The 27882-nt window shown below is 39.9% G+C and overlaps 1 protein-coding gene across 4 annotated transcripts in view; it reads left to right on the top strand.

The window, feature by feature from the left end:
- RAPGEF4 (Rap guanine nucleotide exchange factor 4) overlaps positions 1 to 27882 on the top strand; it is a 288709-nt gene that overhangs the window by 27198 nt on the left and 233629 nt on the right. For 3 of the 4 annotated variants that reach the window (XM_077751097.1, XM_077751098.1, XM_077751106.1), the window contains exons 2-3: positions 20066 to 20208; positions 23513 to 23601. In XM_077751097.1, coding sequence (XP_077607223.1) covers positions 20066 to 20208; positions 23513 to 23601 — 232 coding nt within the window. Of the gene's footprint in view, positions 1 to 20065; positions 20209 to 23512; positions 23602 to 27882 lie in introns of those variants that run through there. The other variant, XM_077751099.1, reaches the window with a different exon arrangement.

Consider the following 27882-nt stretch of genomic DNA (forward strand, 5'->3'; position numbering starts at 1 on the left):
TTATATAAAGCAAGTACATCTGCTGGCCTCTAATAAGAACACAATAAATGGCAACTGCTATTTTTACTGTTATTTCCCAAAACAATGCATGTCAGATTGTACTGAATTGTTTACTTAAGGTAACCTATTTTATTTGAATGGACCCACCTTGAGGAGAGTATCATGGTGACAAACGGGAGTCACTGGATGAATGCTAAGGTGAAGAATGTTGCCGTCTATTGTAAATTCGCCTGGTTGGTTCCTGAGCAATCACATTAATAGAACCAGTTCTTTGGGCCAGAACTTCCCAAGTGAAGGACAGGTTGTAAAGCCTGAAGGACTGATTCCCAGAGCCTTTGAGGTGAGGGACTCAGATTTTAAAGCTCAGGTGGCTAGGGAACATGGCTCTGTTTATCTTAGCCATTTTCTGTGATTGCTATGTTAGAATGCTATGTTAGGCTGCGATGTAAAACATTCAGTGGTTAGAAAATAACACATATAGTTTAGTATAATTTGTGAAAAATAAAACAGGTTTTAGATTTTAGCTAACTAACCTGCTGGATATGTAGTAGGTTGAGGTTGTTTGAGGAGGTTATAATTGTGGGTGATTTTTTCCCCTAATATTTTCCCCAAATGCACTTTTGTAATTAAGAGAGGATAAATAAGTGTTATTTTAAAAACTTTTTTGGTTTTAGTGTTATTTTTAAATGTTAATTTAGATGCACCTGCTAGTAAGTAAGCTAACAGTGAGGTAAAGTAGATACAGTTATTATATCATGAATAATAGAGCAGCCTTGTGTGAGGGCTAAGTAAAAGTTTACACTTAATCTAGGAAGGAAAAAGTCTGTTTCTCAAGGAAAAATGAAAACATATTGTCCATCCAGGAGAAAGTTATGACTGTTGAAACTTAGATACTGATATAAAGAGAATTTTTGAATTCAGAGAATAAAAATCATCATATTTGATTTTTAAATGTTTTTAAAAATTTTATTTTGAGAGAGAAAGAGGGTGAAGGAGGGGCAGAGAGAGAGGGAGAGAAAGAATCCCAAGCAGGCTCCATGCTGTCAATGCAGAGCCCGACATAAGGCTGAATCTCGCAGTCATGAGATCATAACCGGAGCTGAAATCAAGAGTCGGATGCTTAACCAATGGAGCCACCCGTGTGCCCCTCAACATATTTGATTTTCATCAATATAGAGTAAAAAATCATTTTAAAATTCATTATAAAATGAATTAAGGATTCATTAAATACCATTGTCTTTGTTGAATGAATATGTGAATAACAAAGCACCTACTATGTGCCAGGACTGTGCTAAGCAACCTGAGTGTCAGATGTGTGGCCCGAGTGCTAACGTTGCCCATGGTCTGAGAGACCAGGCAAGTTTATTTTTTACCAAAACATTTTGTGGTTTTTACTTATTTCTACTAGTTGTTATAATTACTAATTTGTCATAAGCACCTGCTTCCTGAATTTGCTTAGTACCCAGGCCTTCCAGGAAATGTCAGAAACCACTTTTTGATCTCTTTCTTGAATTAAACTCATTAAATTAAGTTCCATCTGAATGGCTGGCGTATTCTCCTTCTCATTTAGTAACCTTGTCCCCATGTAGTGCCACTTTTTATGCATTTACATTGTTTTTCAAGGATCATTTCTATTGGCTTTGCATTTTTTCCCTGTAAAAGTTCATAGATGTCTGAAAAATTCAGATCTTTTATTGTATAAGATGATGTATTAATGTGAGGACTCAATATTGCAAACAAACGGTCATGCAACATGGGTAACACACCATGACTGTAAACACATACAGAAATATTACAATTATAATAAAATAAAACTACAGTAAAAATGATCTGGCACCTTTCATGATTTGCATATTTGTCCTTGGACAGCAGTATAATTAGGGACAAATGGTTCATATGATGTTCAAGTAAATGAATCTAATTAGGATTACTTTTATGCAGTTAAGCCACATTTTTAGTTTTCCTCATTCCATGTACCCTTCCATCATCCTCACGCACACACTGACACTTGCAGCTGGGAAAAGACAAAGGTCTGGAATCTTACTCATCAACAGCTGGAGGGCCCTGTCCTCCTTCTCTCACTACCCTAGCCTGAGAGTCCGTGTGCCCTCTTGCTGTGCCTTCCCTGCTCTCCCACCCCCTTTCTCCCAACCCCAGTGCCTTTGCGCTCAGAGCTGCATCCTTCTCTGCCCCCACCATCCTGGACTGGCGGAACAAGGCATCAGAAGCTCAAAAGCCAGAAGAAAGAGGATTACCTAGTGACACTGGGGAGGGAGATAAGCTGACCACATAATCATTGTTTGGTGAGTAAGGAAGAGATGGCTGCAAATTGTGCACATTGGCTCTGCATCCCTGATCCCTAGGAGAGCACCTGCAGAGAGGGAGCTATCTATGAGAAAGGTTATCTAAGTAAGGTGTGTATATAATTTATTGTCCAAACTAGGATACTTTTTAGAGTGAATGAGGAAGTATTAATAATTTCACCGGGACTAGGATTGCCTCATGGAAAACTGGACTTAGTGTCACACTGTTTCTAAATGGGCATTGGAGAGAGAAGAAGAGAGTTATGGTTATTGTCATACCTGAATGAACATTACATAAGGAATCCTAGGGTTCTATCCTAATTAGTCTCTATACTTTTTGTTCCTTCTCTTCCAGTCCATTCCTCATGAGAAGATGGATTTTCCAAATGAAGGTTCTAGTTTTTTCACTGCCCTTAAAATCTCCACTAGCCCCCCGTGGTTAGCAAAATAAAGTCTGTGCCCTCACCAGCTGGTATTCCAGCCCTCCCCCATAGGGTTCCAGTCTTATTTCTCAGTTTTCCTCTTTGAGAAACCATTTGAATTTCAAACCATTGGAACTACTGGCTACTCTTGGCCTATAATTTCTTACCTCCATGCCTTTGCTTATGCTTTATCACCTAGTTGCCTAGAAACTTACTTCTATTTGTGCTTATACAATTTCTGCCCACTTTCTATGACCCAGCTCAAATTTTAGCTAAAATGCTGTGGGAAGCTGAGAATTGGAAGAAAAACATTCTTTCTGAAGCCTTCTCTACTCACTCTTGTCTTGTCTAGCTCTCAACACCCAGGAATTTTTAGACAGACATCTGTGTACCTTTATGTGGACCCACAAGACTGCTTTGATCCTTGCATTATCATCATTTAGATAGAGGTCTTACATCCCCTTATAGATCAGAAGTTGCTTTAGGGCATAATCAAAGTATCATTCTTCCTGTAACTCCAAAGCTTTGCACTTGGTCCACACACAGCGGAGTTGATAAATGAGAGATTAGAGACTGAAATTCAGAATTCTTTATCTCTGCTTGGGCGAAGAAAAACTGTGGGACAAAGGTACTTCCTGTTTTGCTTGCTCAGAGACTTGGAACTGGTGTGGGTGTGACCATCTACTTCTTGCTGTCCCTTAGGAGGGGCTCCCTGTTCCTTACAGAAGCACTACAAGAGGTGGACCCAACTTCTGGCATTTAGGGAGGCTGTTATGATCTCTGTGTGTTGGGTGACAGAGAGTCACAATATCTTGTCATTAAATAAACCATACATGACTGTAACAAGGCCCTTTTCTGATATTGAAATCAGCCAGCCACTGGCCTTTTGGGAACTCTGTCTTTAGTCACTTTATTGCCTGGATAATCATAATTGCTAGATGCAATAATTCAAACCTTGCCTGAAATTATATTCAAGGCCAGCTTTCTTTTTATTAACCCAGCATTCTAGGCACCAGCCTGTCTGGTTTGGACTATTAATTCTGATCACTTTGAAAACCAAAATGACTAACAGTACAAAGAAAGACTGTCATATTGAATCTTCATCCCTAACTAATCATAATCTCTGCCATATGTCCTTGGCACACAAATCGAGTTGCTGCCTGGGTCATTTCATCCTCTGCTAGAAATGCTTTGGCCATTGTACACTTGGAAGGGGTACCAGAAGCTGTTTCTAAAAAGAATGAAATTCAAGGCATCTGTTCTTCTTGGCATTTGTAATGTTGGAACTATGGAAATAGGTGTCTTAGATTTGGTGGGTATGACAAAAGGTTTTAGTCTAACAAAAATTTATAAAAAATCATATTCAGTATTTGCTAGTCAACTCTAGATTAATTTCACAGTCTACTCACTATTAAAGTTTGAGCACTGTGAAAGAGAAGAGAATTTGACTATGTCTGTAAGAAATGCATCCTACTAGGCGCTAAGTAACCTTTATTTTAATAAAACATTAACTGATAGGACCCTGTACTATATAATCTCTAATTTATAGGCCATAGCCAGCTATACCATATAGAAAACATTATTCCAACCAAATTCTGGAGTGTATTTTGACTTAGCAATAGGTCTGGAAGGCCCAGTCCTATTTTGGTCAAGGTAGTTAGGTATTCATTTGGTCAAGGCATTTTGATTCTAAGCTGCAAAGTAATTATAGGGGGTAGCATTATTTATTTGTTGGCGCTCTATATAATTTCTCTAGATTTTTCTAAAGATGGACAGAATCAGAGGTAATTTAGTCTCATGGCTTCCTTTTGGATATGTGGAAGCCAAAGCTAGAGAGGTTAAGCAACTGCTTGAGGTAGTACAGCCTGTTAGTGGTAATGCTAATGAAAGTGACATGGTGTCACTTCTACCACGTTCTTTTGGTCACAGAGCCAGGCTAGATTCATGAGGAGGGGAAATATAAGTCCCAATTCTTGATGGAGGTAATGAGAAAGCATTTGTAGCCATCTTTAACACATTGTACTTATAAAGTAGAAATTTTGTTTCAAGAGATTTTAGAACTCTTTGTGGGTATTTACTGCCTTTTACTTGAAAAATTTTAGCCATTCTGCAATTTTTTTTCTTTTCCATTTTCTCTCTCTTTTCTTTATGAAACTTCAATTGTACATAGATTAAACTCTTGATATTATTCTACAGTCAATTAATCTCTGTTTATTATTTTTTATCCTTTTTTTCCCTTCACGCTTCACTTGGGATAATTTCTACTGCCTCCCTTAAGATTCACTATTTCATTTTACTGCAGTACCCAATCTACTCTTAAGCCCCATGTAGTGGTTTTTTCTCTTTGTATAGTTTGTATTTTTCAGTTTCAGAATGTCCATTTGCTTTTTATTTGTAGTATCCATTTCTCTACTGATATTCCCCATCTGTACACTTATTATGCTAATCTTTTCTTACACATCCATAAACATATTTACGATGGCTATTTGAAAGCTCTTGTTTGGTATTTCACCATGTCTGGGTCATCTCTGGTCTGTTTCTCTTGACATTGTTTTGCTTATGAGTCACTTTTTTGTTTCCATGAATATGTAGTAATTTCTGATTGTGTGCTAGAGATTATAGCTCTGATCCTGAAAGTCTAGGATTCGTTACTTTCTTTAAAGCCTGTCAGCTTCTGTTTTCATGAGTACTTAACGTACTGATCAATCATTTGCTTTTATTGAAGCTGTTTTTGAGCCTTGTTAGGGTAGTTCTTAGTCTTGGGCTAGAATGGGTTTTTGGGGAGTGTCAGTTGAATGTCCAGGTGATTGGTGAGATCTGTCTACTCTAGCTGGTCATAGCTGCCGTATTTATCAGCACTGTGTGACCTTCAGCATCTTCAGTCAGCCTCTGTTCCTTAGGAACTGTTGTCTACCTGGCCTCTCTCTGAGTGTTGTCCTGCACATTTGCAATTAATGACTCAAGAAGATCCACCCCTATGCTGAATATTGGAGCTCTTTCTATGAACCTGCTCTTTGGTTCACTTCTCTGCAGATTCCAGACACTTTAGCATCCCTCAGTCCTAATTGCTGCCTCACCAGCCCCATGAGGTTTCCATGCTCTACTTGGGCTCTCCTCTGCCTGTGTTCCAGAAAGTGTCCAGACAAAGCATCAGAGTTGTTGGGTGTATTATCACTTTTATTCCCCTTCTTTTGGGGATCATAGTCATATGTTACCGGTTAGCCTAATGTCTTTTTTAAAAATATATTTACAGGGGTGCCTGGGTGGCTCAGTCGGTTGAGCATCCGACTTTGGCTCAGGTCATGATCTCATGGTTCATGGGTTCGAGCCCCGCGTCAGGCTCTGTGCTGACAGCTCAGAGCCTGGAACTTGCTTCTGATTCTGTGTCTTGCTCTCTCTCTGCCTCTCTCCCACTTGTGCTCTCTCTCTCTCTCTAAAAAATAAATAAACATTAAAAAAATTTAAACAAAAATTTGTTTAGCTAAGTAATCACTACACCCAATGTGGAGCTTGAAGTCATGACCCTGAGATCAAGTATCGCATGCTCCTCCAACTGAGCCAGGTAGGTGCCTCTAGCTCAGTGTCTGAAAGCAGCTGCTTCATGTATTTTGTTAAACTTTTACATTGTTTACTGTGGGAGGGTTAGTCTGGCACCAGTTACTCCCTCATAGCAGAAATAGAGGTTCTCTTCTTTTTATACTGAAACAACAGACCTTTTTAATAAATATAAAATTTCTTATATTAAAAAAACATAAATTGCCATTCTACATCATGTTAAATAAACAACCAATGTGCCACATCAAATATAGAGATGATTTTGCTCATGGACTAAAGATACCTATAGGGTTTTCTTTGGCTGTTGGCTTGAAAACCCTTGGTTTTAGGTCAAAATGGTACCCACCTTGACATGCTAAGTTCTTTGTTCTGTCCTTTCTTGGGTTCTTTGCTGAAAGCCCTGGAATTCTTCTGTTATCTAGTCTTCCTGAGTTCTAGTTTCTTATGAGAACTGACCATGTAAGCCTCCATAATCTCATCACTGTTCTAGAGTCCTGTTTTTACCGGTTTTTCTATCCCTATCTGTTATTTATCAACTAAGGTAAAATTTAGGCCTGAGTTCTCCTGATTTAAATATACTTATATTCGTTACAAGTATTGTGGGCCCAAAGAGATTAATTACCACTACAGCAGCATGAGTATCTTCAAGCAGGAATAATAAACTGCCTTGTAGTTGTTGGTACTGTATTATATATTCTAGTTTAGAGCCATCTTGAATTTGGGCCTTGTTTAATGGGTTTCTCTGGGTGCATCTCTTTATAAAATGATATCTCTTCTCTTGTATCTGGGATATAGCTTTATTTTTTTTATTTTTTTAAATTTTTTTTATTTTTTATTTTTATTTATTTCTAGGAGAGAGAGAGAGAGACAGCATGAGCAGGGGAGGGTCAGAGAGAGAGGGAGTCACAGACTGAAACAGGCTCCAGGCTCTGAGCTGGTAGTCAGCACAGAGCCCGACGCGGGGCCCAAACCCACGAACCGCGAGATCATGACCTAAGTGAAAGTCGGACGCTTAATCGACTAAGCCACCCAGGCACCCCTGGGATATAGCTTTAGAATGGCATTATTTCCAATTCCCATATGGTTTTTACCTTCAGAAAGGGCTGAGTAATATCACATTTTTATATATGTATGTTTCCTTAATTGGCTGTGAAAATTAGCATGGGCTCACATGAAGAAAAAAAATACAAATGGATCCTCCAAGAAATCTTGGTGTATACATAAGCTTTTATTAAAAAATGATTCTTTGTGCATTCTTTCACTGAGGACACTAGTAGTCTGAGGATTCATTATTACTCTGATTTGGTAAGTATGACAGAGAACAGCAAAAATTTTGTTGACAGTTTCTTAGCCAAAAAGTAATCTAATTTTCCCTAAAATATTAATAACTTCTTTGAAATATTAGTAACTTTTAATAATATATACTCACATGTACAAGTAGAACAAGCACAAAAGGATATTTCTTCAGCCATGTTCATTGCTAGACACTGTTCAAGGTACTGGAACTATAGTAGTACTTCAAACAGGAAAAAAAAATCTCGGCCTTCCTAAAGCTTACGTTCCATGGGAGGCAATCACTAAAATAAACAAGTTAATTGTTATTAATTTAAATATTATGTTAGTAAGTGCTAAGTGCTATAGAAAAGAAAAGAATATTGGGTGAAAATGGGTTAGGTATTGCTGAAAAGGACTGAGTGAAGCAGGGCAGGCAAGGCAGGCTCAGCGACAGGAGAATTTGTGCGAAGACTTGTGGTAGGTGATGAGTCATGCCTGGATCTGGGGAAAGAGCAGCACTGACAGAAGGAATAGCCATCACAAAAGCTCTGAGGAAGGCCAAGGCCTTCAAGGTGCAGCAAAGACACCTGTGTGTCTGGAGAAGAGGGAGTAAGAGGGAAGTAGTTGAAGAGGAGGTTCCAAAGGAAATAGGTGACTGGAGTGGGGCATGGGTGCTAGAGTGTCCACCATTATAGTACTGTGTCCACTTCTATTTTGTTTTGTTTTATTTTTTTAATTTTGAGAGAGAGAGAGAGCAGGGTAGAGGGGCAGAGAGAGAGAGAGAGAGAGAGAGAATCTTCAACAGGCTCCAAGCTCAGCATGGAGCCTGACATGGGCTCAATCCCATGAACCATGAGATCATGACCTGAATCCAAATCAAAAGTCAGATGGTCTACCAGCTGAACCACCCACACGCCCTCCACCCATTCTCTTTTAAAGCCAGAGATTTCCAGCCAGCTGATCCAGTAAGGGGAGGTGTTTTCAAAACTTCCTGCTAATCATGTGCTCCCCTTCACTGCTTTTCAGGGAGTGATCCTGTACCTCGGGTGGGTTGGGAAGTATAAAAGATTGAGAATCACTCTTCTAGGTAAAGTAATGTCCTCCCTGCCTCTCCATCTCCTCAGTATTTTTCCTTTGTTTTTCCTTCTCGGGTCTCTTCTGGTTGCCCAGAAATAGAGCTAAGAAAAAATTATTAGAAGGCTCTGATTGAAGAGATTCCCATTCTCTGTAATCGTCATGGCCTAAAACTCTTAGTGCTCTCCAAATATTTAATTGTAGCAGCAGCAGTTTTTTTGAACAGAGTCATCTCAAATTTGAGTGTAGCAGGAGGTAGTGTGCAATGAGTTTTGACAGTCCCTGCTTATTCTGATGAAAATTACATAAAAGAAAAAAAGCCATCATTTCAGACTTATCTGGGAAGGATTTTAAAGAAGCGTCAGTTATCTGAGTCATGCCAGAAGCCATTTTAAAAGTTTAGGGAGCCCAAAGAAATTATTTTTAACCTAATGCTAATAAGCAAGTGTATTACCTAAGGACAATTATGAACACTTGATGTGCTCTTTGGGGTCCACTAAGCAATTTGGCTGGGATCCTGGACCTCTGGCTGGGGGTGTGTTGTAGAGAGACTTATGCCCAGCATGAAGATCCTGTACCGAGTTTAGATGCTCATGTTCTGTCAGAGAAGGTTTTTAAAAAGAACCTGTTAAAATTGGGCAAGACTGTACTTTGGTTTTATCTTTTCATGTTTTTTAATGTTTGTTTGTTTATTTGTTTATTTGAGAAAGAGAGACGGAACAAGTTGGGGAGGGGCAGAGAGAGAGAGGGAGACAGAATCAGAAGCAGGATTCGGGATCTGAGCTGTCAGTACAGGGCCTGATGTGGGCCTTGAACTCACAAACCGTGAGATCATGACCTGAGCCAAAGTCAGACGCTTAACCAACTGAGCCACCCAGGCGCCCCTATATTTTCATTTTAATTGTAGTAAGACAGATTGCAGCACACTGAGCCTGGTCAAAAAGGTTTCTCTTTTTATCTTCTCACTAACAGCAGGGTTGGCATTATTTAGATATTAGCTGGGCTGTTCCTGCCCTCTGCCTGAATGCAGGCTTTTTCAGCTGTCCAAATAGCTCTGGGCCCCAGAGTTGGCATCTCTCTCACCATGGGACAGATGACAGAGTAATCATCCCTAAAAGGGAGGTAGAGGTAGTCTGACCCCTCCTGTTGCTCAGCTGGGGCCAGAATGTAGTCCAGAGTGACCTGTAGTTAAAACTCTTTTATTTGGGACACTGAGGGGGCAGTTTTCACTTCACTCTTTCATAAAGACATAAAAGCAAGCAGGCATGATTTCTAAACAGGGAGGCACGAAGGCCAGGAAGTTGCAGACTTCCCATGCTCTGCTTCCTGGCAGCAGAAGTGCAGGCCATATTTTGGAAGGGTCACACAGGTCTTGGTGTGCCTTGTGACAGTCAGTCTTAGCTGTGAGGATAAAAAACTGCAGTACTCCTGGGTCTCAGGATCCATCAAGGGGATTTTTTTTGAGGGTCACCCTGAACATGGGCAGAATTAGGAGCCTAGAGAGAATTTTGGCAATTGATTGAGTTGAGCTATGTGTGAGTGTGTGTGTGTGTGTGTGAGAGAGAGAGAGAGAGAGTGTGTGTGTGTGTGTGTATGTGCTTGTGTATGTGTATGTATGTGTGTGTTTAAAAAAGAATATTCACTCACATTTGTTGAAGATGGTAAGCAGACTTTATATATGACCATTCCAATAGCTATCAGACCACACAACAGGATTTTACAGTTGGCGAGAGATTGGGCTCAACTCTGAGTATGGCTTGGGCAAGTGGGAATTTATAGCCAAGGAGAAGTGTTGGGGGGGATGTCAGTGGGTGGAAAATGACTAAGAGGAAACATCAGGGGTACAAAGGGGTTTGGCTAAAATGATCTAACAGGATTCTTGCTGAAGACAAGGCTGATCATGTATCACCTGGGGGGTGTTGGAGGATGAGGAACCTGATCAGTTGTCAGATATTGAGGGAGGAAGGTTCTGGTTACCTGGACTTAGTAGGGTTCTTGCCAAAACTGCATTTTCAAGGAAGTACAGAGATGGGCCTAAGGAAAGGTTCAGAAGTCTGAGTAAATTTGGTCATCAGTCTTTGTAAGTGTGTGTATGTGTGTTTGTGAATGTTTATTTGTACATTTGTGTGTATATGTGTGTATAAGTATCTTTGTACCTGTTTGCCTGTGTGTATCTGTGTGTGTGTGTGTGTGTGTGTGTGTGTGTGTGTATTGGTGGGTAAGAAACTCATATGAAGAAGAGTCATTCAGCAGGTTTCCAAGGGAAGGAGCTGTAGCAATACACTAGATTTTTAGGACTAAATGAACCAAACAGAGGTGGGTCTGTAGTTACAAAAAGAGAAATTCATGGGGTGCCTGGGTGGCTCAGTCGGTTACGTGGCTGGCTTTGGCTCAGGTCATGATCCCATGGTTCATGAGTTTGAGCTCCGCATCGGGCTCTGTACTGACAGCTCAGAGCCTGGAGCCTGATTCGAATTCTGTGTCTCCCTCTCTCTCTGCCCTCCTCTGCTCATGCTCTGTCTGTCTCTCAAAAATAAATAAATGTTTAAAAAAATTAAAGAAAAAAGAAATTCGAGAAAGAACTGATTTTAGGAAGAATTTACAATAATGCCTTCATGAAATCTTTGTAGAACTTTCTTTCTTCAATGATGTCTTCATAAGAGATGACTTCTTAATTCCTATTCCCTTTTTTCTATTTTAATTGTGCTGCTTACCACATATTGCCTCGGTAATTGCTGTATGTGTGCAAATCTTGCTAACTCACTTTTAACTTCCTTGGTGCAGGAGCCATGCCCACAGTGCCTTATGCTTCTCCAGTACAGATACTAGGTAAAGATTTGTAGATTGAATGAAGGCGTTTTCAAAACCTTCATTTTGAATTTTGTTGACATTGTTGGTAAAACTTGTAATTAGTAAAGAGTAAACCTCTCAGTATTCTAAGTGGTTAATAATCACATAATTAAAATGATAACATGATAAGTGGTAAACATCTTGAGTTTCAAAGACTTTTGATATATCCATGTCATCATTGGCATTGCAAATACACATGATTTTAGTATACTAATACTCATCTAACCTCTGTGTCAAATGTTTTTTGCTGGTAAAATAGGGTTCATAATACCTGCTTCATCTAACAGGGCTGTGATGATCAAATATTTGGAAAGTTAGTGCTACAAAAAGACTGAGATGGTCAAGTACATAGTGTTTGAGATCTTCCTGTTATAATACTAGAGAGTAAAAGAGAAAAACATACATGTATACCTATCTATAAAAGCTTTAAAAGACACAGGAGAATAATAATACATGTTTTTAAGTACTTTATTCTTTGTTTTCATTAAATCCGTATTTTAAAAGATCTTTGTGGCTAATGTTGATGATGAAGATGATGGTACTAGTCATAATAATAGCTTCTGTAGCCTTTTATAATTTATGAGGCTTACATGGATTATCTTCGAATTAGCAGTTTATGAAGGGCTTTAGCTCTTATAACCCTAAATTACTGTTACAACAAAATGAGTCCAAAGAAATGCAGTCATTTTAATGCAAATGTATTTAGTTAACATTACACCCAATGTTCTAAAATACATTTCCTGATTTTCAAAAGACATCTGGAAATTAAAAAAAAAAAATACAAGTGAGGTATTTGAGGAAATAAAGCATTCTATACATTCTCACAAGCTGACAGTACTGCTATAGTCTGTTAGTATGCCCAATTCTTGGCTGAGCCTTCTGTTTATAATTGTAGGAAGGCAGCTGGGCAGAGAGCAGTTCTGCCTCCCCACCTTCTTTCCCTCCCTCTTCCCATACTTTGAATCCCCATGGGTCTGACTGTTGGGCGTTGGAATTGCTGTCCCAAAAGGTCCCCCAGAGCTTCTGCTGATGTTAGCACTGAGGGGCTTACTCAGATGGATGAGGGTGTAGCCTTCCACATGGCAGGGGTTTTGCAAATATTGATTTTCATGCAGCCAAACAACAGAAGTCATCTAAGGGGAGATGTTTTTGCTAATTTTATGGTTATTATACCTTTTGTCTCACAAATGCCTATGTGTTATTATTTGTGCTCTGATTAATCCAGAGACTGGTTAATTATTCAATAGATAATCCCAAATTGACTGAATTAAGATTCAAGAGCATATTAAACTTTTCACATTGCATAATGCATGCAGGCAGCACTGGAATTCAGACCTTTTATGTCCCTTGTACCCCTGACTGTGGTCCCCATGTGTGCCTTCTCTGTGCAGTGAAATCAGGTCCAGACCAGAATATTATGGATACTCTCATTACAGTACTTTTCATACAGTATTTTAATTTGGGGTTCATGACTCCCTTCCTCACTGGATTGTGAGCTTCTTGTGGGTAGGGATGTTGTCTTGTTTACCCTTGTTCCTCCACAGAAAGGTATATAATGTACGGTATTAGGAAAGCAGTATAATTTACTGGATGGATATATGAAATGCATGTGCATTCCTGAAAGGATGTGTTTGGTGGAGAGTGATTTAAAATTCCATAGATTTTGGTGTGCCTGGGTGGCTCAGTTGGTTAAGTGTCCAACTTCGGTTTAGTTCATGGTCTCGTGGTTCACGAGTTTGAGCCCTAAGTCAGGCTCTGTGCTGACAGCTCAAAGCCTGGAGACTGCTTTGGATTCTTTGTCTCCCTCTCTCTCTGCCCCTCCTCTGCTCATACTCTGTCTCTCTCTCTTAAAAGTAAATAAAACATTAAAAAATTTTGATTCCATAGATTTTGATAATTCATACTGCAAAGTGAAGTCTTTATTTATTTGAATGCCATTAATTTGAAAGTAGGTGTAATAAAAAGTGTTAAAACCACTCCTTTGAGGATTATAAATGCATTTTAGTAAAATATTTTATGATACTGCTAAGTAGGCATTATCTATCATTACAATTTATACAGTATTTAAATAATCACATTTTATCAGAAATATTTTTAGTTTGTGCCTTTTGCATAACTAACTTGGATAGGTTAACGTCTGATCCTGCTATCTGATTTAGAAGGTTTCTAATGACAGACTGAAATTCATCTTGGAAGAGCCGAAGAACCACAGAAGAAAAATACCAAAACCAAGTAGGAAAACATTGATTCACTGGTTTATAGAAGATGAGATCCAAATAGGATTTACCAAGTGAATAAATGAATGTCAGTATCTCCAGGAAGACAAAATTTACATGCATGAAACATGAAATATTAACAAAATGAGATAAGATACCAAAAATATGTTATCAACTGGATTTCATGTGTTTTTTTAAATGTTTATTTTTGTGAGGGAAGAGTGCATGTGCACCTGAGCTGGGGAGAGAGAGGCAGAGACAGAGACAGAGACAGAGAGAGACAGAGAGACAGAGAAACAGAGGATCTGAAGTGGGCTCTGTGCTGACCGCAGCAAGCCTGATGCAGGGCTTGAACTCATGAATTGTGAGGTCATGACCTGAATTGAAGTTGGACTCTTAACCCACCGAGCCACCCAGGCACCTTGTTAGTAATTGGATGTTAGAGAAGAGAGACATTGTAAGGAAAAGTTCTATGAAGGAAGTGAACCCCAAGCTAGTTATAAGGAAATGAGTCAACGTGAGAAAATAACTTCTTATGTATTGTTTCTTATTGCTGTGGAACACATTACCACAAACTTAGTGGCTCAGAACAGCATACATTTATTATCTCGCTATTTCTATGGGGCAAGATCCTGGACATGCTCGTCTGAATCCTCTGCTCAGGGTCTTAAAGGCTGAAATCAAGATGCTAACTGGGTTGTGTTCTTTTCTGGAGCTTGGGGACATCTTTTAAGCTCACATAGTTGTTGGTAGAATTAAGTTCCTTGTAGCTGTAGGACTGAGATCCCTGTTTTCTTGCTGGCTGCCAGCCAGGGGTCTCATGTATTCCTCGCCATGCTGCTCTCTTGCGACATGCCACTGTCCTTCTTCAAGGCCAGCAGAAGAATCTCCCACTTTCTCTGTCCTCTTTCAAATGATTCCCTTGATTATGTCAGGCCCATTTGGGAAAAAAAAAAAATCTCCCTTTTGATTAACTTGAAATCATCTGATTAGGAACCCTAATTATATCTGCAGAATCTCTTTATCCTTGTCATAACATAATCGTGGGAGTGATAGTTTTACCCTTTTGCCCTGCTCCTATGGACCAAAAACAAATTCCAGCTCTGGTCCACACTCAAAGAGACTATACAAGGATGTGGGTCATTGGGGGTTGACCTAAGATCCTGTCTATCACAGTGTCTTCTTTTGTAAATGATTCTTTCTATTGTTTTTCAAAATGTTTTCAAAGTGAGTGGTTTTTTTTTTCTTATTTTAAGTGATTTATAAAATGGTCCTGGGGTGTCACGTGCCAGGCTAAGGAAAAGAACTTCTCTGAACTTGGAGCTTTCACTTACTTTTGCTTGGGGAAGCTCCTGTACACATTTATTAAGGGAATGGAAAGGATCTTAGAGTGAGTTATAATTAGAGAAGCCCACATCATCATTTTGAAACACTGCAAGAGCTTCTGAACTGGTCTCTTACCTGCTGGTCTTTATTCCTTCACATCTGCCTCTACTTGCCAAGGTGATCTATTGAAATGCACATCCTACCATGCCACTGCCATTCTTAAAATACTTTGTGCTGGCTGTTAGATGGAACCAAGCTCTCTAGCCTCCTGGGAAGGACTGCCATGCTGTTCAGCTTCAGGTCCCAACATAAGCTTCATGTGTCTTTCATTCACATTGAACTGAGGCAGTGGCAGGAGGGGATAAGAGGAAAGGGTGGATTTGAAATACATTGAGTAGGCAGAATTACCTGCATGTGGGGTGGGTGAGGATGAGGCTGCTGCATGTGTGAGAATGAGGAGTGTAGGTGCTGTAGCAAATGTAGGAGAGAAGAGTTAGTTTGAGGTCACTGTAGAGCATCACCATCACACACCAAGAACTTGTTGCAGGCTTGACCGTCTACTGGTACTGTGGGATCTATAAAAGAAGTATCAGGCATGACCTCTACAGAGATGAGAAGTCATGTGGCATTAGGAAATTTTGGATGCACAAGAGAAGAGGGACAAGATGGATTATTACCAGCAGTAGATTAGAGAGGTTGGATGGTAAAGATGCTAGTTAATAGCTGAATGCAATTTTCTGCATTCCATGGAGTACCCAGTAAAAGCAATGACAGATAAAACATAGCTTTTTATGTTTCTGTGGCTTCAGTTTTTAAACAGTGGGAGACATAAGGACCTCATCTGGGAATGCCTGAAGAAAATATCAGGAAGAGAGGTTTCAGCGTTGTTCTGGTTATCTCAAATTAGCTTCGTCTTTTCAAGTATCTTTGGTCACCTGGCCTTATACAATCCTGAAGTTCTTTTGTGCTTGTTTTGGACTATATGAAGGTACATACATTTTTCTTCTTCTGCTTTCTATTTCTTCTGGAGAATGTTGGACCAAAAATGTTTTTAAGCTGTCTGTCTTCCTAATAGGAGACACACTCTAGGGAGAATGTGCAAAAATGGGATGCTGCTTTCTTTTTTAATGGAAGATGGATTCTAGTCTCTGCTTATCTTTTTTTCTATGTAACTAAGTAGAATCCACCATGTCAATGCCTAGTCAATTTCCAGCTCATCTGGTCCTTGTGATCCCTCCCGTGGTTGTTTAAATGCTGTCATTGCTTTGGAGCTGCAGGCCAGTGCAGCGCTGCTGTGGCAGCAGCCTGTGGAGTTCACACCGCTGCTTGCTGTGTCTGGGTGTGACTCCCTGCTGGTGCCAACACTGCCTCCTGTGAAGTGTGCCCTGTTGGCGTGCCTCCTCACTGAGGGGTGCCTCTGCCAGTTGCTGTCGCCCTCAGTGCCTGTGAAATGCGTTCTCGTTGGGCACACAAAGACACTTGTTGAAATTCATTTGTACCCCTTGATTAACTGCTCAGGTTCTAGCCCTTGTTTCAAAGCCCCTTCACTCAGGGAACATACCTTCTGGTAGGGAATTGATAAAGCCCTAACAAATGGCAGATAGGTAGAAAGAGGCACTTGTTCTGATGGCTGTACCTTCCCTAACAAAGACTGCAAACCTTCCAGCTCTTTCAGGAATTTGGTTATCTCATAAATTGGGCACTAATGCATCAGGATTTCCTCTCCTCCTTTCTGGGAAACAGGGTCTGAGCCCTTTCAGTAGAGGTTAGTTGGGAGGCTAGCCAAGGTTGTGGGCACACTCTTTAAGTTTAATTTTCTTGGGCCTGAAAGTGTGATGAAGGCAGGTGAAGAGCCTCTTAAGTAAGCTTTCACGAATTTAGATCTTTCCCTTAGTGAAAGGTCATCTGTTCATGTTCTCCAGAAATGGTCATCTGTCATGGTGGGATCTGTCTTCCCCTGTCCCAAGGTTCTGGAACTCTGGTGCATCCAATCCTGACTTCTGTGTTGGTCTAGGTGCTGATAAGTGATGCTGTCATAACAATCCCCCAACCCTACACACAGACACACAGACACACAGACACACACACACACACACACACACACACCCCAAATCTCAGTAGCTTCACCCAATGGAGGTTTATTTCTCACTTGGACAAAGTCTCCATCTTGTGGCTATAACATTTGAAACATATGCCTCTGTATTAGTTTCCTGGGACTCTCAAACAAAATACCACAAGCTAGGTGGATTTAAAACACAGAAATGTATCCTCTCACAGTTTTGGTGACTGGAAGTCCAAAATCAAGTTGTTAACAGGGCAGGGCCATATTCTCCTGATGGCTCAATAGGAGAACCCTTCCTTGCTTCTTCCTAGCTTCTGGTGGTTGCCAGCAATTTTCGGGGTTCCTTGGCTTGTAGATGCATCACTTCAATCTCTGCCTCTACCTTCACATGGCTATCTTCCCTGTGTTTCTCAATTTCTTTCTTTTTTTTTTTTAAATATTTTTATTTATTTCTAGGAGAGAGAGAGAGAGACAGCGTGAGCAGGGGAGGGTCAGAGAGAGAGGGAGTCACAGACTGAAACAGGCTCCAGGCTCCGAGCTGGCAGTCAGCACAGAGCCCGACGCGGGGCTCGAACCCACGAACCGCGAGATCATGACCTGAGCGAAAGTCGGACGCTTAACCAACTAAGCCACCCAGGCGCCCCTCAATTTCCTTCTTTTTATAAGAACACCAGTCCTTGGATTATGGCCCACCCTAATCAGTATGACTTCATATTAAGTTGATTACATCTGCAAAGGCCTTATTTCCAAAAATAGCCACACTCACAGACATTAGATGTCAGGACTTCAACATATTTTATGGGAGGGACACAATTCAACCCATAACACTGCAGAGTTGTGGCTGAGGAAAAGAGAGATGGAAGACATCTGTGGCTCTTAACAGTCTCATCTCTAGTACAGTCTCCTCTCAGAAGTGATACATGCTAGTTTGTTCACAGTCCACTAGCTGCAACATGGCTCCAGCGTAACTGCAAAGGAAGGTAATTCAGGGAAGCAGATGGGTATTCAGTGAGAATTACTGGTCTCAGTCACATCCTTGATCAGCTCATTTCTTCTGATCCCAGATGTCTCCAGAGCACACATGAGGCTGGATAGTTTCTGTGTAATGTGAACTATCTGTCAAGGAACATCATATAGTCTTGCAAAGCATACTGAAGGAATAGACTTTGAAAACTGCTTAAAGGAAAGAAAGAAAACAGTTTATATAATCTGTAAAACTATCCTATTGTTGTTTGTGTTTTTTTGGCTCCTTAATCCAGAGAATACAAGATGGTGGTCAACAAGTTGGATCTAGTTCATAGATGTTTTGTGTGTGTGTGTGTGTGTGTGTGTGTGTGTGGTCTACACAATGTTTAAGAAATGTAAACAAAGATCTAGATATCTTTCTTTGAACAATTGGAAGATATGACAGTATCTGGGACCATGTTTCCACAGAAAACCAGTAATAAGGAAAACAGTCAAATAAGACCTGCTCCTTTTAGCAGTTCCATCTCTGCAGTTCACTCCGATCCCCACCTTTCCCTCTAGTATTGCCAACACTGAGGCTTAGTAGCAGCGCTTATTTATCTTTGTGCTTTCATTATTGTTTTCATATAGTAGAGATTTCCCCCCTTATATATGGCTCTTTTTACCTACTTGATTTATCTGATTGGCCCCTGCAGACGTTTGTTTTTGTGACTTCAATTTTATATAAAACCTGAGTTTTCATGTGTCTTATCACATCCTGGTGCTTCTAAAGGATTAAGCAGTACCCAAAAGCTTGAACTGTGCTTGAACTCATGACTCGGAGGCTGATTCCTGCTTTGCCATCTGTAAAGGAAAAACTCCTCCTGTGTTCTTCACTCTCTCCACTACTACGGTAACCCAACACTTCTGACACAGATGTGTGGGTTTTCCACAGCAAGCAATCCAGAGACACTGGCTGGGTCTCCTAAAGTTCAACTCCGTTCAATTCAATTGTGACATTATGTACCTGGAGATAACATCAGATCCTCCAGGTTACGGGCTCAGCCCACCAGACTGCCCCATCAGACACACTTCAGATGCGAATTACAAGTCTGTCACCTGTGCTGACCAGTGGGCTATAAATCAGAGTGGTTCCTATACTTCCACCTCAGGTTTGATTAATGTGCTACAGTGGCTTACAAAACTCAGGAAAAAGTTTACTTACTAGATTGCTGTTTTGTTTGTCTGTTTTAAATAAAAGGATATAATTTAGGAACAGCCAGTTTGGAAGAGATGCATAAGGCAAGGTGTGGGAAGGAGCATGGAGCTTCCATAATCTTTCCCAGCATATCATTTTCCTCAAATCTTCACATGTTCACCAACATGGAAGTTCTCTGAGCCCCATAATTCAGGGATTTTTATGGAGGCTTCATTATGTAGGTATGGTTGATTAAATCATTGGCCTTTGGTGATTAAACTCAATCTCAGACTCCTCCCCAGATGTTAGGAGGTGGGGCTGAAAGTTTCAACTCTCTAATCACATGGTTGGTTCCCTTAGCAACCAGCCTTCATCCTTAGGTTACCTAGGGATTTTCCAAAAGTTACCTTAGTAACATAAATGCAGTTGTAAAGAGAGGGTCTTGTTATAAATAGCAAGACATCCATTTTACCTTTATGCCTCTGAAATATCTCAGGAACAAAGGACAAAAGACCAACTACCATAACAAAAGATGCCCCTATGGCTCTTATGTAGAAAATCACGAGTTTTAGGAGCTATATATAAGGAATAGTGGATGGAGACCACTATATTCCCTACTATAAATCAGAGTATTATACCATCTGTAATAGTTGTGATTGAAGGTGAATAGTTAACAAAAGCCTAGAAATACCTGTGATGGGGATAAGTGTATAAATGTTTGCAGTGAAATACTTGTAATTAGGATAGTTGCATAAATTTGAATATAATTAACATAATGCATATTGACTGAAGTAAATCCTTATTGATGCAGCTTTTTGTGCCTTTTCTCCCCTTTGTAGACCGTTGGAACGATCCAGTGAGGATGTGGATATAATCTTTACAAGGCTGAAAGAAGTTAAAGCTTTTGAGAAATTTCACCCAAATCTCCTTCATCAGATTTGTTTATGTGGTTACTATGAGAATCTGGAAAAAGGAATAACATGTAAGAAATGCAACTTCAGTGGAGTTTTTCCGTGTATGGTTTGTGCTCATCTACAGTTATCCTATGGGGCTAGATGGTACATGGAGTATTTATGTGCCAAATATTTGAGCTTCAACCAGAGGTATTAGGTTGACATTTCCCTTTACTTTGTTTATTCAGATCCCTGTAGGCATTTCCTTAACTTTGTTCACAGCACATAAATGGATCTTCCAGGGTAGCTTGGAAGATAGAGGTGGAAGGATATACTGATTCATATATTCAGCTAAATCCTTAGAAACTCAAATATTTATTTTCTTTATCCCCCAAAATATGTGAGACAGTAGGATATTACATAAAGATAAAAGGACCCTTAACTCATGTTAATAGTAATGTTTTGAGTCAGTCTGAGTGAAATCATCTATTTCAGGGTATTGGATAAGGGGCAGGGAAAGTAAATGATCTGGTGACAGCTGCTTTTAAAAAAATATTTTCAGGACACCTGGGTGGCTCAGCCGGTTGGGTCTCTGACTTCAGCTCAGGTCATGATCTCACGATTTGTGGGTTCAAGCCCTGTGTCAGGCTCAGTGCTGACAGCTCAAAGCCTGGAGCCTGCCTCAGATTCTGTGTCTCCCTCTCTCTTTCTGCCCCTCCCAGCTTGTGCACTCTCTCTCTCAAAAATAAACATAAAAAAAATTTTTTTTAAGTAAACAAAAAAGTTTTATCATTAAAAAAGAATGCTTTTTCATCTGTTGGGACACTTAATGCTGCAGCAACAGAAAACCTCCATCTAACTGGCTTGAATATCAGTTATTCAAGAGAGAAAATTCAAGGAGGGAAAAATTAATTACTCATATTCAGGAAGTCTTGAGATAGGATGGCTTCAGAGTTAGTTAATTAAGTGACTCAAAGACATTACTAAGGTCACATGGCTCTCCCATTTTGTTTTTGTTTTTGTATAAGTTTTGCTATGCATCCTCAGGTGTTGCCTTTTGTTTTCAGACTTGACCCAAATGATTGACGGCTATAGCAATTAGGGGCATTACATGTGTTGTGAGGGGAAATTCCTCTCTACCCTTAATGATTCTTTTTCCTGGTCTAATAAATTGACATGATAGATTAACAGGAGAAAAAAAATTAATTTCGTACATGCAATATTCTCATAGATATGGGACCTAAGAAGTGACCAAAGCAGTCTGTTTATATACTGTTTAGATAGAAGCACTGTTTGTAGAAAACCAACGACAAAGAAACTTAGACTTGGGTGCTAATTAGTGAAGAAACTAAGCACGGTTTGTTTACAAAGCCTTCTCAGCCCTGAATTCTCTATCTCTGGTGATAAGGATGTCTGTCTCCTGGTGCAGGAAGTATACCTTTCACCTAGGAGACTTATTTTCTGCTTTCTGGGGGACAGAGAAGAGGGTCAGAATGCCCTTGTACTGGCTGTTTTTCAAGTAGCTTTAATTCAAAATAATCAACATGCTACTTTGGTGTATTTTGGGGTAGGCAGTGCTGAGCCCCATCACATGCCAATACAGAGATATCCTGTTGTGTCTATTTTCTTCTTGTGTCCATTTTCAGAAGTCCCACAGTAGACTTCCTGTTTTGCTGGCCAGAATTGTATCACATGCCCACATCTAAACTGATCCCCCTCAAAGATAATGGGATCACTGTGATTGGTTTGGACCAATCATGATTACTCCATTGAAGCTAGGGAAGGAACCCTATGCTCAGAGCTCATAGTCCTGTGGAGGAGGGTGGAAACTTGTATAAACTCTGTGTTAACTTAGATAAGAGGAGGGGAGGGTATGATTCTTAGTGGGAGACCAACAGGGTCTGTCAAACATTATTGTAGAAAATTTGGAAGACAAGCTAAATAAAAATCATGTACAATCCCCATACTCAGATATTTCTATTAACACTGTATGTGTATCCTTCAAGATGTCTTCTCACGTGTATACACGCAAACATAGTCATACTTCTATTTAAAAAGTCATCTATACATGTTGTTTTCAAGCCAGTATATCTTTTTCTTATTGATATCAGAAACTTCATTCTTTTAAGGATGAGACTCCATTTTCTATTTCTTAGGGACATTTTCAAAATGAACCCTCCATAATTCATTTTGTAATGTAAAATTGATTGGCAAGTGAGAATGTCTTTAGGGGTCAAAAAGTTCATGAAAGGCAAAACCCTAACTCTTAATGAAGTCACTGACAAGGACTGGGAATAGCAGAGTTACTGGAGAGGCCACCTATAAACCCCTTAATCTCTCCTCTTAAGCTTATTATTGCACTTGTGTAGGGTGTCATTGTTGTTCTTGTTTTTCTGCAGGATGTCGGCAAGTGAGTTTCGAGCAGCTTGTCATCAGTATCATAATGGCTTCTAGAAGCTTGCTCTTACACAGGGAGCACTAGCCTTGCCAGAACTCAACTGTCCCACTGAGTTGTCACGTGATTTATTTAGTCACTTGACTTCTGACTCTAATTGTGAAAAGAATTTTAAAATATCAAATCATTCAATCTAGTTATTTAGCCAGGCTATTTAAATGGATAGTTGGATTTGTATGAGGTTTTTTGAACTTGTATTTCAGAATGATTTTCCAAAGTACTGGTCTTAACATGATATGTGAACTAAAGTTCTATCTAAACATCTAAGTGTTTTCTCTCTAAGATTACAAAAATAAAACAAAATCAGATTCAGAAATTTCTGATGACAGTTACTTTCAAGGATTAGTTAACTCCTAACATCTAAAAACAATGAATTTATATAACAAATAAGAAAATGGACAGTGATGACACTAGTTAAAAATTTTTAAAGCAGATTTTATTTTTCTTACTCATTAATTGGTTAGCCTAAAAGGAGACATTCTATTAAAAATTGCTTTTAATGTAAATAGATTTAGGAAATTGGGGGTGATAGGATAGTATTTTATTGAATCAAATAACCTTGTTAATACATACCCCATCTAAAGTAATAATTTTCTAAGAATTGCAATACAATGAAATGTATTTAAGATAAATTACATAGGACATCAGTGAATGCTTCTTAAATTCAAAGGATCTTCTAGCATTTAGGGTTATCATTCCTTATTATTACTCTGTAAATATAAAAGAGTTCCTTTTAATAGAGTTCCACCTCATAGAATAAATAGGATGTAGCTTTGTTAATAGATGAGGAAAAGAGAATTGTGTCATGCTTTTATGAGAACAGATAGAGGACGGGTGGTAATCTTTGCTAGATCCAAGTCATGCCTAAAAATGACCAATGGTCATCTGGTAAAACTAACTTATCCCTTGGTGCATTAACCTTACTGTTTCTTTTTCAGTATTTCGCCAGGGTGATATTGGAACAAACTGGTATGCTGTACTGGCAGGGTCTTTGGATGTTAAAGTATCTGAGACCAGCAGTCACCAGGTAGGATACCTTCTTCTTTTTTTTTTTTTTTTGAAGTAGGATTTATTAGTATTCTTTTTAAAGACACATTAGGTCTATTATTCTTAAAGACACATTAGGTCTATATCTTATGCCATCAAAATTTCATTTTCAAACTTTCAAAATTGCCTCTTTCCCATAGGAAGGAGTTCAACAAGTGTTTGTTGAATTCTTTTATTAAGTTACTCAAGAAGCACATATATTGTATGTTTTCCATGGTTTGATATGGTGACAGGTGTTGGAACACGAAGCACAAGAACACTTTGCCTGCCTTCCAGGAGCTTGCTATCTGTTGGGAAATGTAAACAAGTCAATTGTGCAGTGATAAATTGCTGTTGCGTAAAATGCAAGCGAAGGAGACAGAGAACCAAGTCTTCCTGGGTGTCTCCTCAGATCCTTCCTCCTTCTGGTACCCTGACTTGTCTTTGTTCCAGACGTGATCCCTCATAGCCTCGTAGGCACTGCAGGGAGTTGGGAAATGCGCCTGATGCAGTCTCCCTAAAAATTTCTCACTTTCTCTGCCTCATCTTCTCAAATGTGGAAGGGCTAATAATATATATTTTTTCCCTAAAGTGTGCTACTTGCTTACTTGATCTTCATTAGTGACCTCTGAGGAGCCTAGCATCCCAGAGATAAAACTCATTTTCTCACCTTTCCCCCAACAATATTTGTGAATATTTAAAATTAGACCCAGACTCTTCTTTCACATCGGCAGTGACCCTTGCTCATCCTTATCTGTGAGACCCAAATGTACAGAACTTTCCTGTTTGGAGTCAGGAACTTTGAATCTCAAAAAGATAGCACTTAAAGGCCACCTTCAAGCCTCATTATGAAAATGGTCCAGGGTTTCTATCTGCATGTTCAGGATTCATATAAAAACTGCAGGGAGGCAATTGGCTAATTGTAAAATCAGAAAGAATTATCAAGAAAAATTTATGAATCAGCTAAAGGGGCAAATAGCCTATAGCCAAGTGCCATATAGAAGACAGTGTCTCTAAGCCTTTTTCTTTTTTTAAAAAAGCTTTTTAATGTTTTATTTATTTTTGAAAGAGACAGGCACAGCGTGAGCAGGATAGGGTCAGAGAGAGAGGGAGACACAGAATCCGAAGGCAGGCTCCAAGCTCTGAGCTAGCTATCTGCACAGAGCCAGACGTGGGGCTCAAACCCACAAACCGCAAGATCATGACCTGAGCCAAAGCCGGACGCTTAACTGACTGAGCCACCCAGGCGCCCCTCTAAACCTTCTTTATATGTAACATACTCCAAATGTGAGAAACATTTATGATGCACTAAATCTCAGATTAAAAATATTCCGGCACATGTGTACATATTGGAGTTGTGGGCAGCCAATCGTCTAAAAATGGAAAAGTATCCTAAAGATGGTTGGTAAGGTGGGCATTTGAGTTTGGAACATAGCTGCCATTGTTATTCCCACTGTTGTGGATGGGCAGAGTCTCAGGCCAGGGTCCAAGTCCTGCTTAACCCATAGATACTTTTTCTGTGCATCATTACATAGAACTTTCCATTAAAAAACTGCCTGGGACCTATGCCTTTCAACCTTGTAGATACTGTCCCTCTTCCCCTCTCTCACAAAGCCAGTTATCTCCTAGAGTTCAGAGGCCAAGGTGAGAGGTGAGTTTTTTTATTACTGTAAGCTGCCTCAGTTTCTCAATGAACTGAGAACAACTAGCATTTCTTGAATATTTGCCATGTGCAGGGCAGTGTTCTAAGCACCTGATAGGTATTTATTTACTCCTTTAATTTATTTACTCCTCACTGCAACCCTATGGGGTAGGTCATATTGCTGTTCTTCTTTTACAGATGAGACAGTCGAGGCCCTGACTGGTTAAATAACTTGCCCAAAGTAATATATGTAGAAATTAGGGGAACCAAAATTCAAACCCAAGAAGTCAGCACCTAAACATAGGCTCTTAGACACACTTCTGTGCTTTTGACTCAAAAGAAATGTAATGAGGGGTGCCTGGGTGGCTGAGTCAGTTAAGTGTCTGACTCTTGATCTCAGCTTGGATCTTGATTTCATGGTTATGAGTTCAAGAGCCACGTTGGGATCTGCACTAGACGTGAAGCCTACTTAAAAAAAAAATGGGATGACTCATGCAAGTTCCCTCTCTGCTATTTGTCGTCTTTTCAGATTTCCCCATGTCTCTTATCTCTGCACACCTTCCACCTGCAAACTCCTGTCCTGGTGGGTATCATTCCTGTCCTGGGCTCCTCGCCCAGGGCTGTTCCTGATATTCACCTTAGCCAGGTCTCACTTGTATGGAGGTGTGGAGGGGACACCATTTGGCTCCATGTGGCTGTGAATGAGTGATGATGAAGAGAGGGGAAGAACTGAAAAGAGATGGTGAGGAAAGAGAAGAAAGGGGAGGAAGATCAGAATTAAGGGGGAGAAAGGTGAGAAGGAAAGGAAAACAGAGAGGAAAGAGAAGAAGGAAAAGGGCAGAGCAGATGTACCTAAGGGATGATAAATAACATCAGAATGAATGTGCTGACACATCAAATGTTCAAAGCTGGCATGAGATTTTGATGGTATTAAAATAGTATTTGGCCAGACGCTCCTGGAATATTGCCCTGGACCAATTCTCTCATCATGGGGTCCTAGCAAGAACAGATGAGTAGCACTTCGTTACTAGCTGTGGGGTTTTAAAAATCTTAATAAACTTTTAACTTTAGCTGTGCTTTTGATCTCAAACCCAATTTCTAAGCTGGGCTTGGTCTTCTTTTAAGTTGTTAGGAGTTATTAGCTTTATACCAGATCTGGTTTACTATCTCCTGTGTATGTCACCTCACATTGTCCAACCAGGGTTTTCTGGATTGATTTATATCACTGAGATATACAGAAGAGAAAGCTCATTGACTTCTATATCCTCCAACTCTCCAAAGAGGAGTCTGAGAAGCACAGAGGGCCCAGTTTTCCAGCCAGCTCAGACAGTCACCCAAAGGACATGGTTACAGCCACATGGGAGAAAGAAGCTAAAGAGAATGAGCAAGGTGACTGAACCTCCTCAAGTTGCTTGATAGGGAGAAACAAAAAAGCAATTTCCACATGTGTTGGCCTTGTAATGGGCCCTGAGTCTCTGCCCAGTAGTAATATGGCCAAATCAGGGTGATTAGTAAGCCAATCAGAGTAGTTCTCTCTATAAGTCAAAGTTATCCAGAGAACTAGACAAATAAAAAACAGACAGATAGATAGGAATTTATTTTAAGGAATTGGCTTATATGATTGCGGGGGCTGTTAAGTTTGAAATCCATATGGCAAGCCAGCAGGCTGGCGGTCAGGCAAAAGTTGATGCTGCAGTCTTGAGTCTGAAAGCTGGAAGCCCAGACAGATTTCCTGTGTTGCAGTCTGGAAGCAGAATTCTGTCTTCTTTGAGAGACCTCAAGAGAAACATGTTTGCTCTTAAGTCCTTCAACGGATTGGAGGAAACCCACCTGCATTATGGAGGATAATCTGCTTCATTTAAAGTCTACCGATCCTAAATGTTAAAGATGTCTAAAAGATATTTTCACAGCAAAATATAGACTAATGTCTGACTAAACAAACTGATTGCCATAGTCAAGTCAACACATAAATTAGCCATCAGCCACTTCAATGGGGAGTGAAATGGGGTTGAGTAATGGGCCGTGGAAGGTGAAGCAAGGAAAGACCTACAATTCCTGCCCCTTGAGACCAACAACAACTTTGCTAAGTGCTTCACTGTGTTATACTTGCTAGGAATTCTGCGTGCATTAACTGACTTCACCTTTCGGCATTCATGTCCTGTTTTACAACTGGGCTTGAAAACAAGACTCAGCAACATCAGGTGTAACTTTCCCTGGATCATACAAATGTATGTGGCCAAATGAAGATTTGAATTCAGGTCTGACATATTCCAAATTTCATGTTCTTCCTGCTGCTCACACAGGAAAATCGGTGAGCCTGGCAGTAAAAGAAAAAGAAGAAAAGTTAAGAGACTAAGATAATGAAGGAAAAAGAAAATAGCACCAAAGAGTGAAAACTTTATAAGTAGGTAGGGCAGTTTCTTGCTAGCCTGACACTCCATTTTTATCAAGTCTCTTCATGGCCTTTCTTCTCATCAGAGTCAGAAATCAGAGATGGTGATGATAAATTCCCAAACTTATCTCTGAGTTTCAGACATAGCCTCTAATACCCTCAGTGGGGTGTTAGCTAAGCCTGAATGGTGCGGTAAGAGCAGGAATAGATCATGGTAATGGAGCGCCCACTACAGGTAGCTGTGTGAG

The sequence above is a fragment of the Crocuta crocuta genome, unplaced genomic scaffold (genome assembly GCF_008692635.1).
Source record: "Crocuta crocuta isolate KB4526 unplaced genomic scaffold, BGI_CrCroc_1.0 scaffold219, whole genome shotgun sequence".
Lineage (NCBI taxonomy): Eukaryota > Metazoa > Chordata > Mammalia > Carnivora > Hyaenidae > Crocuta > Crocuta crocuta.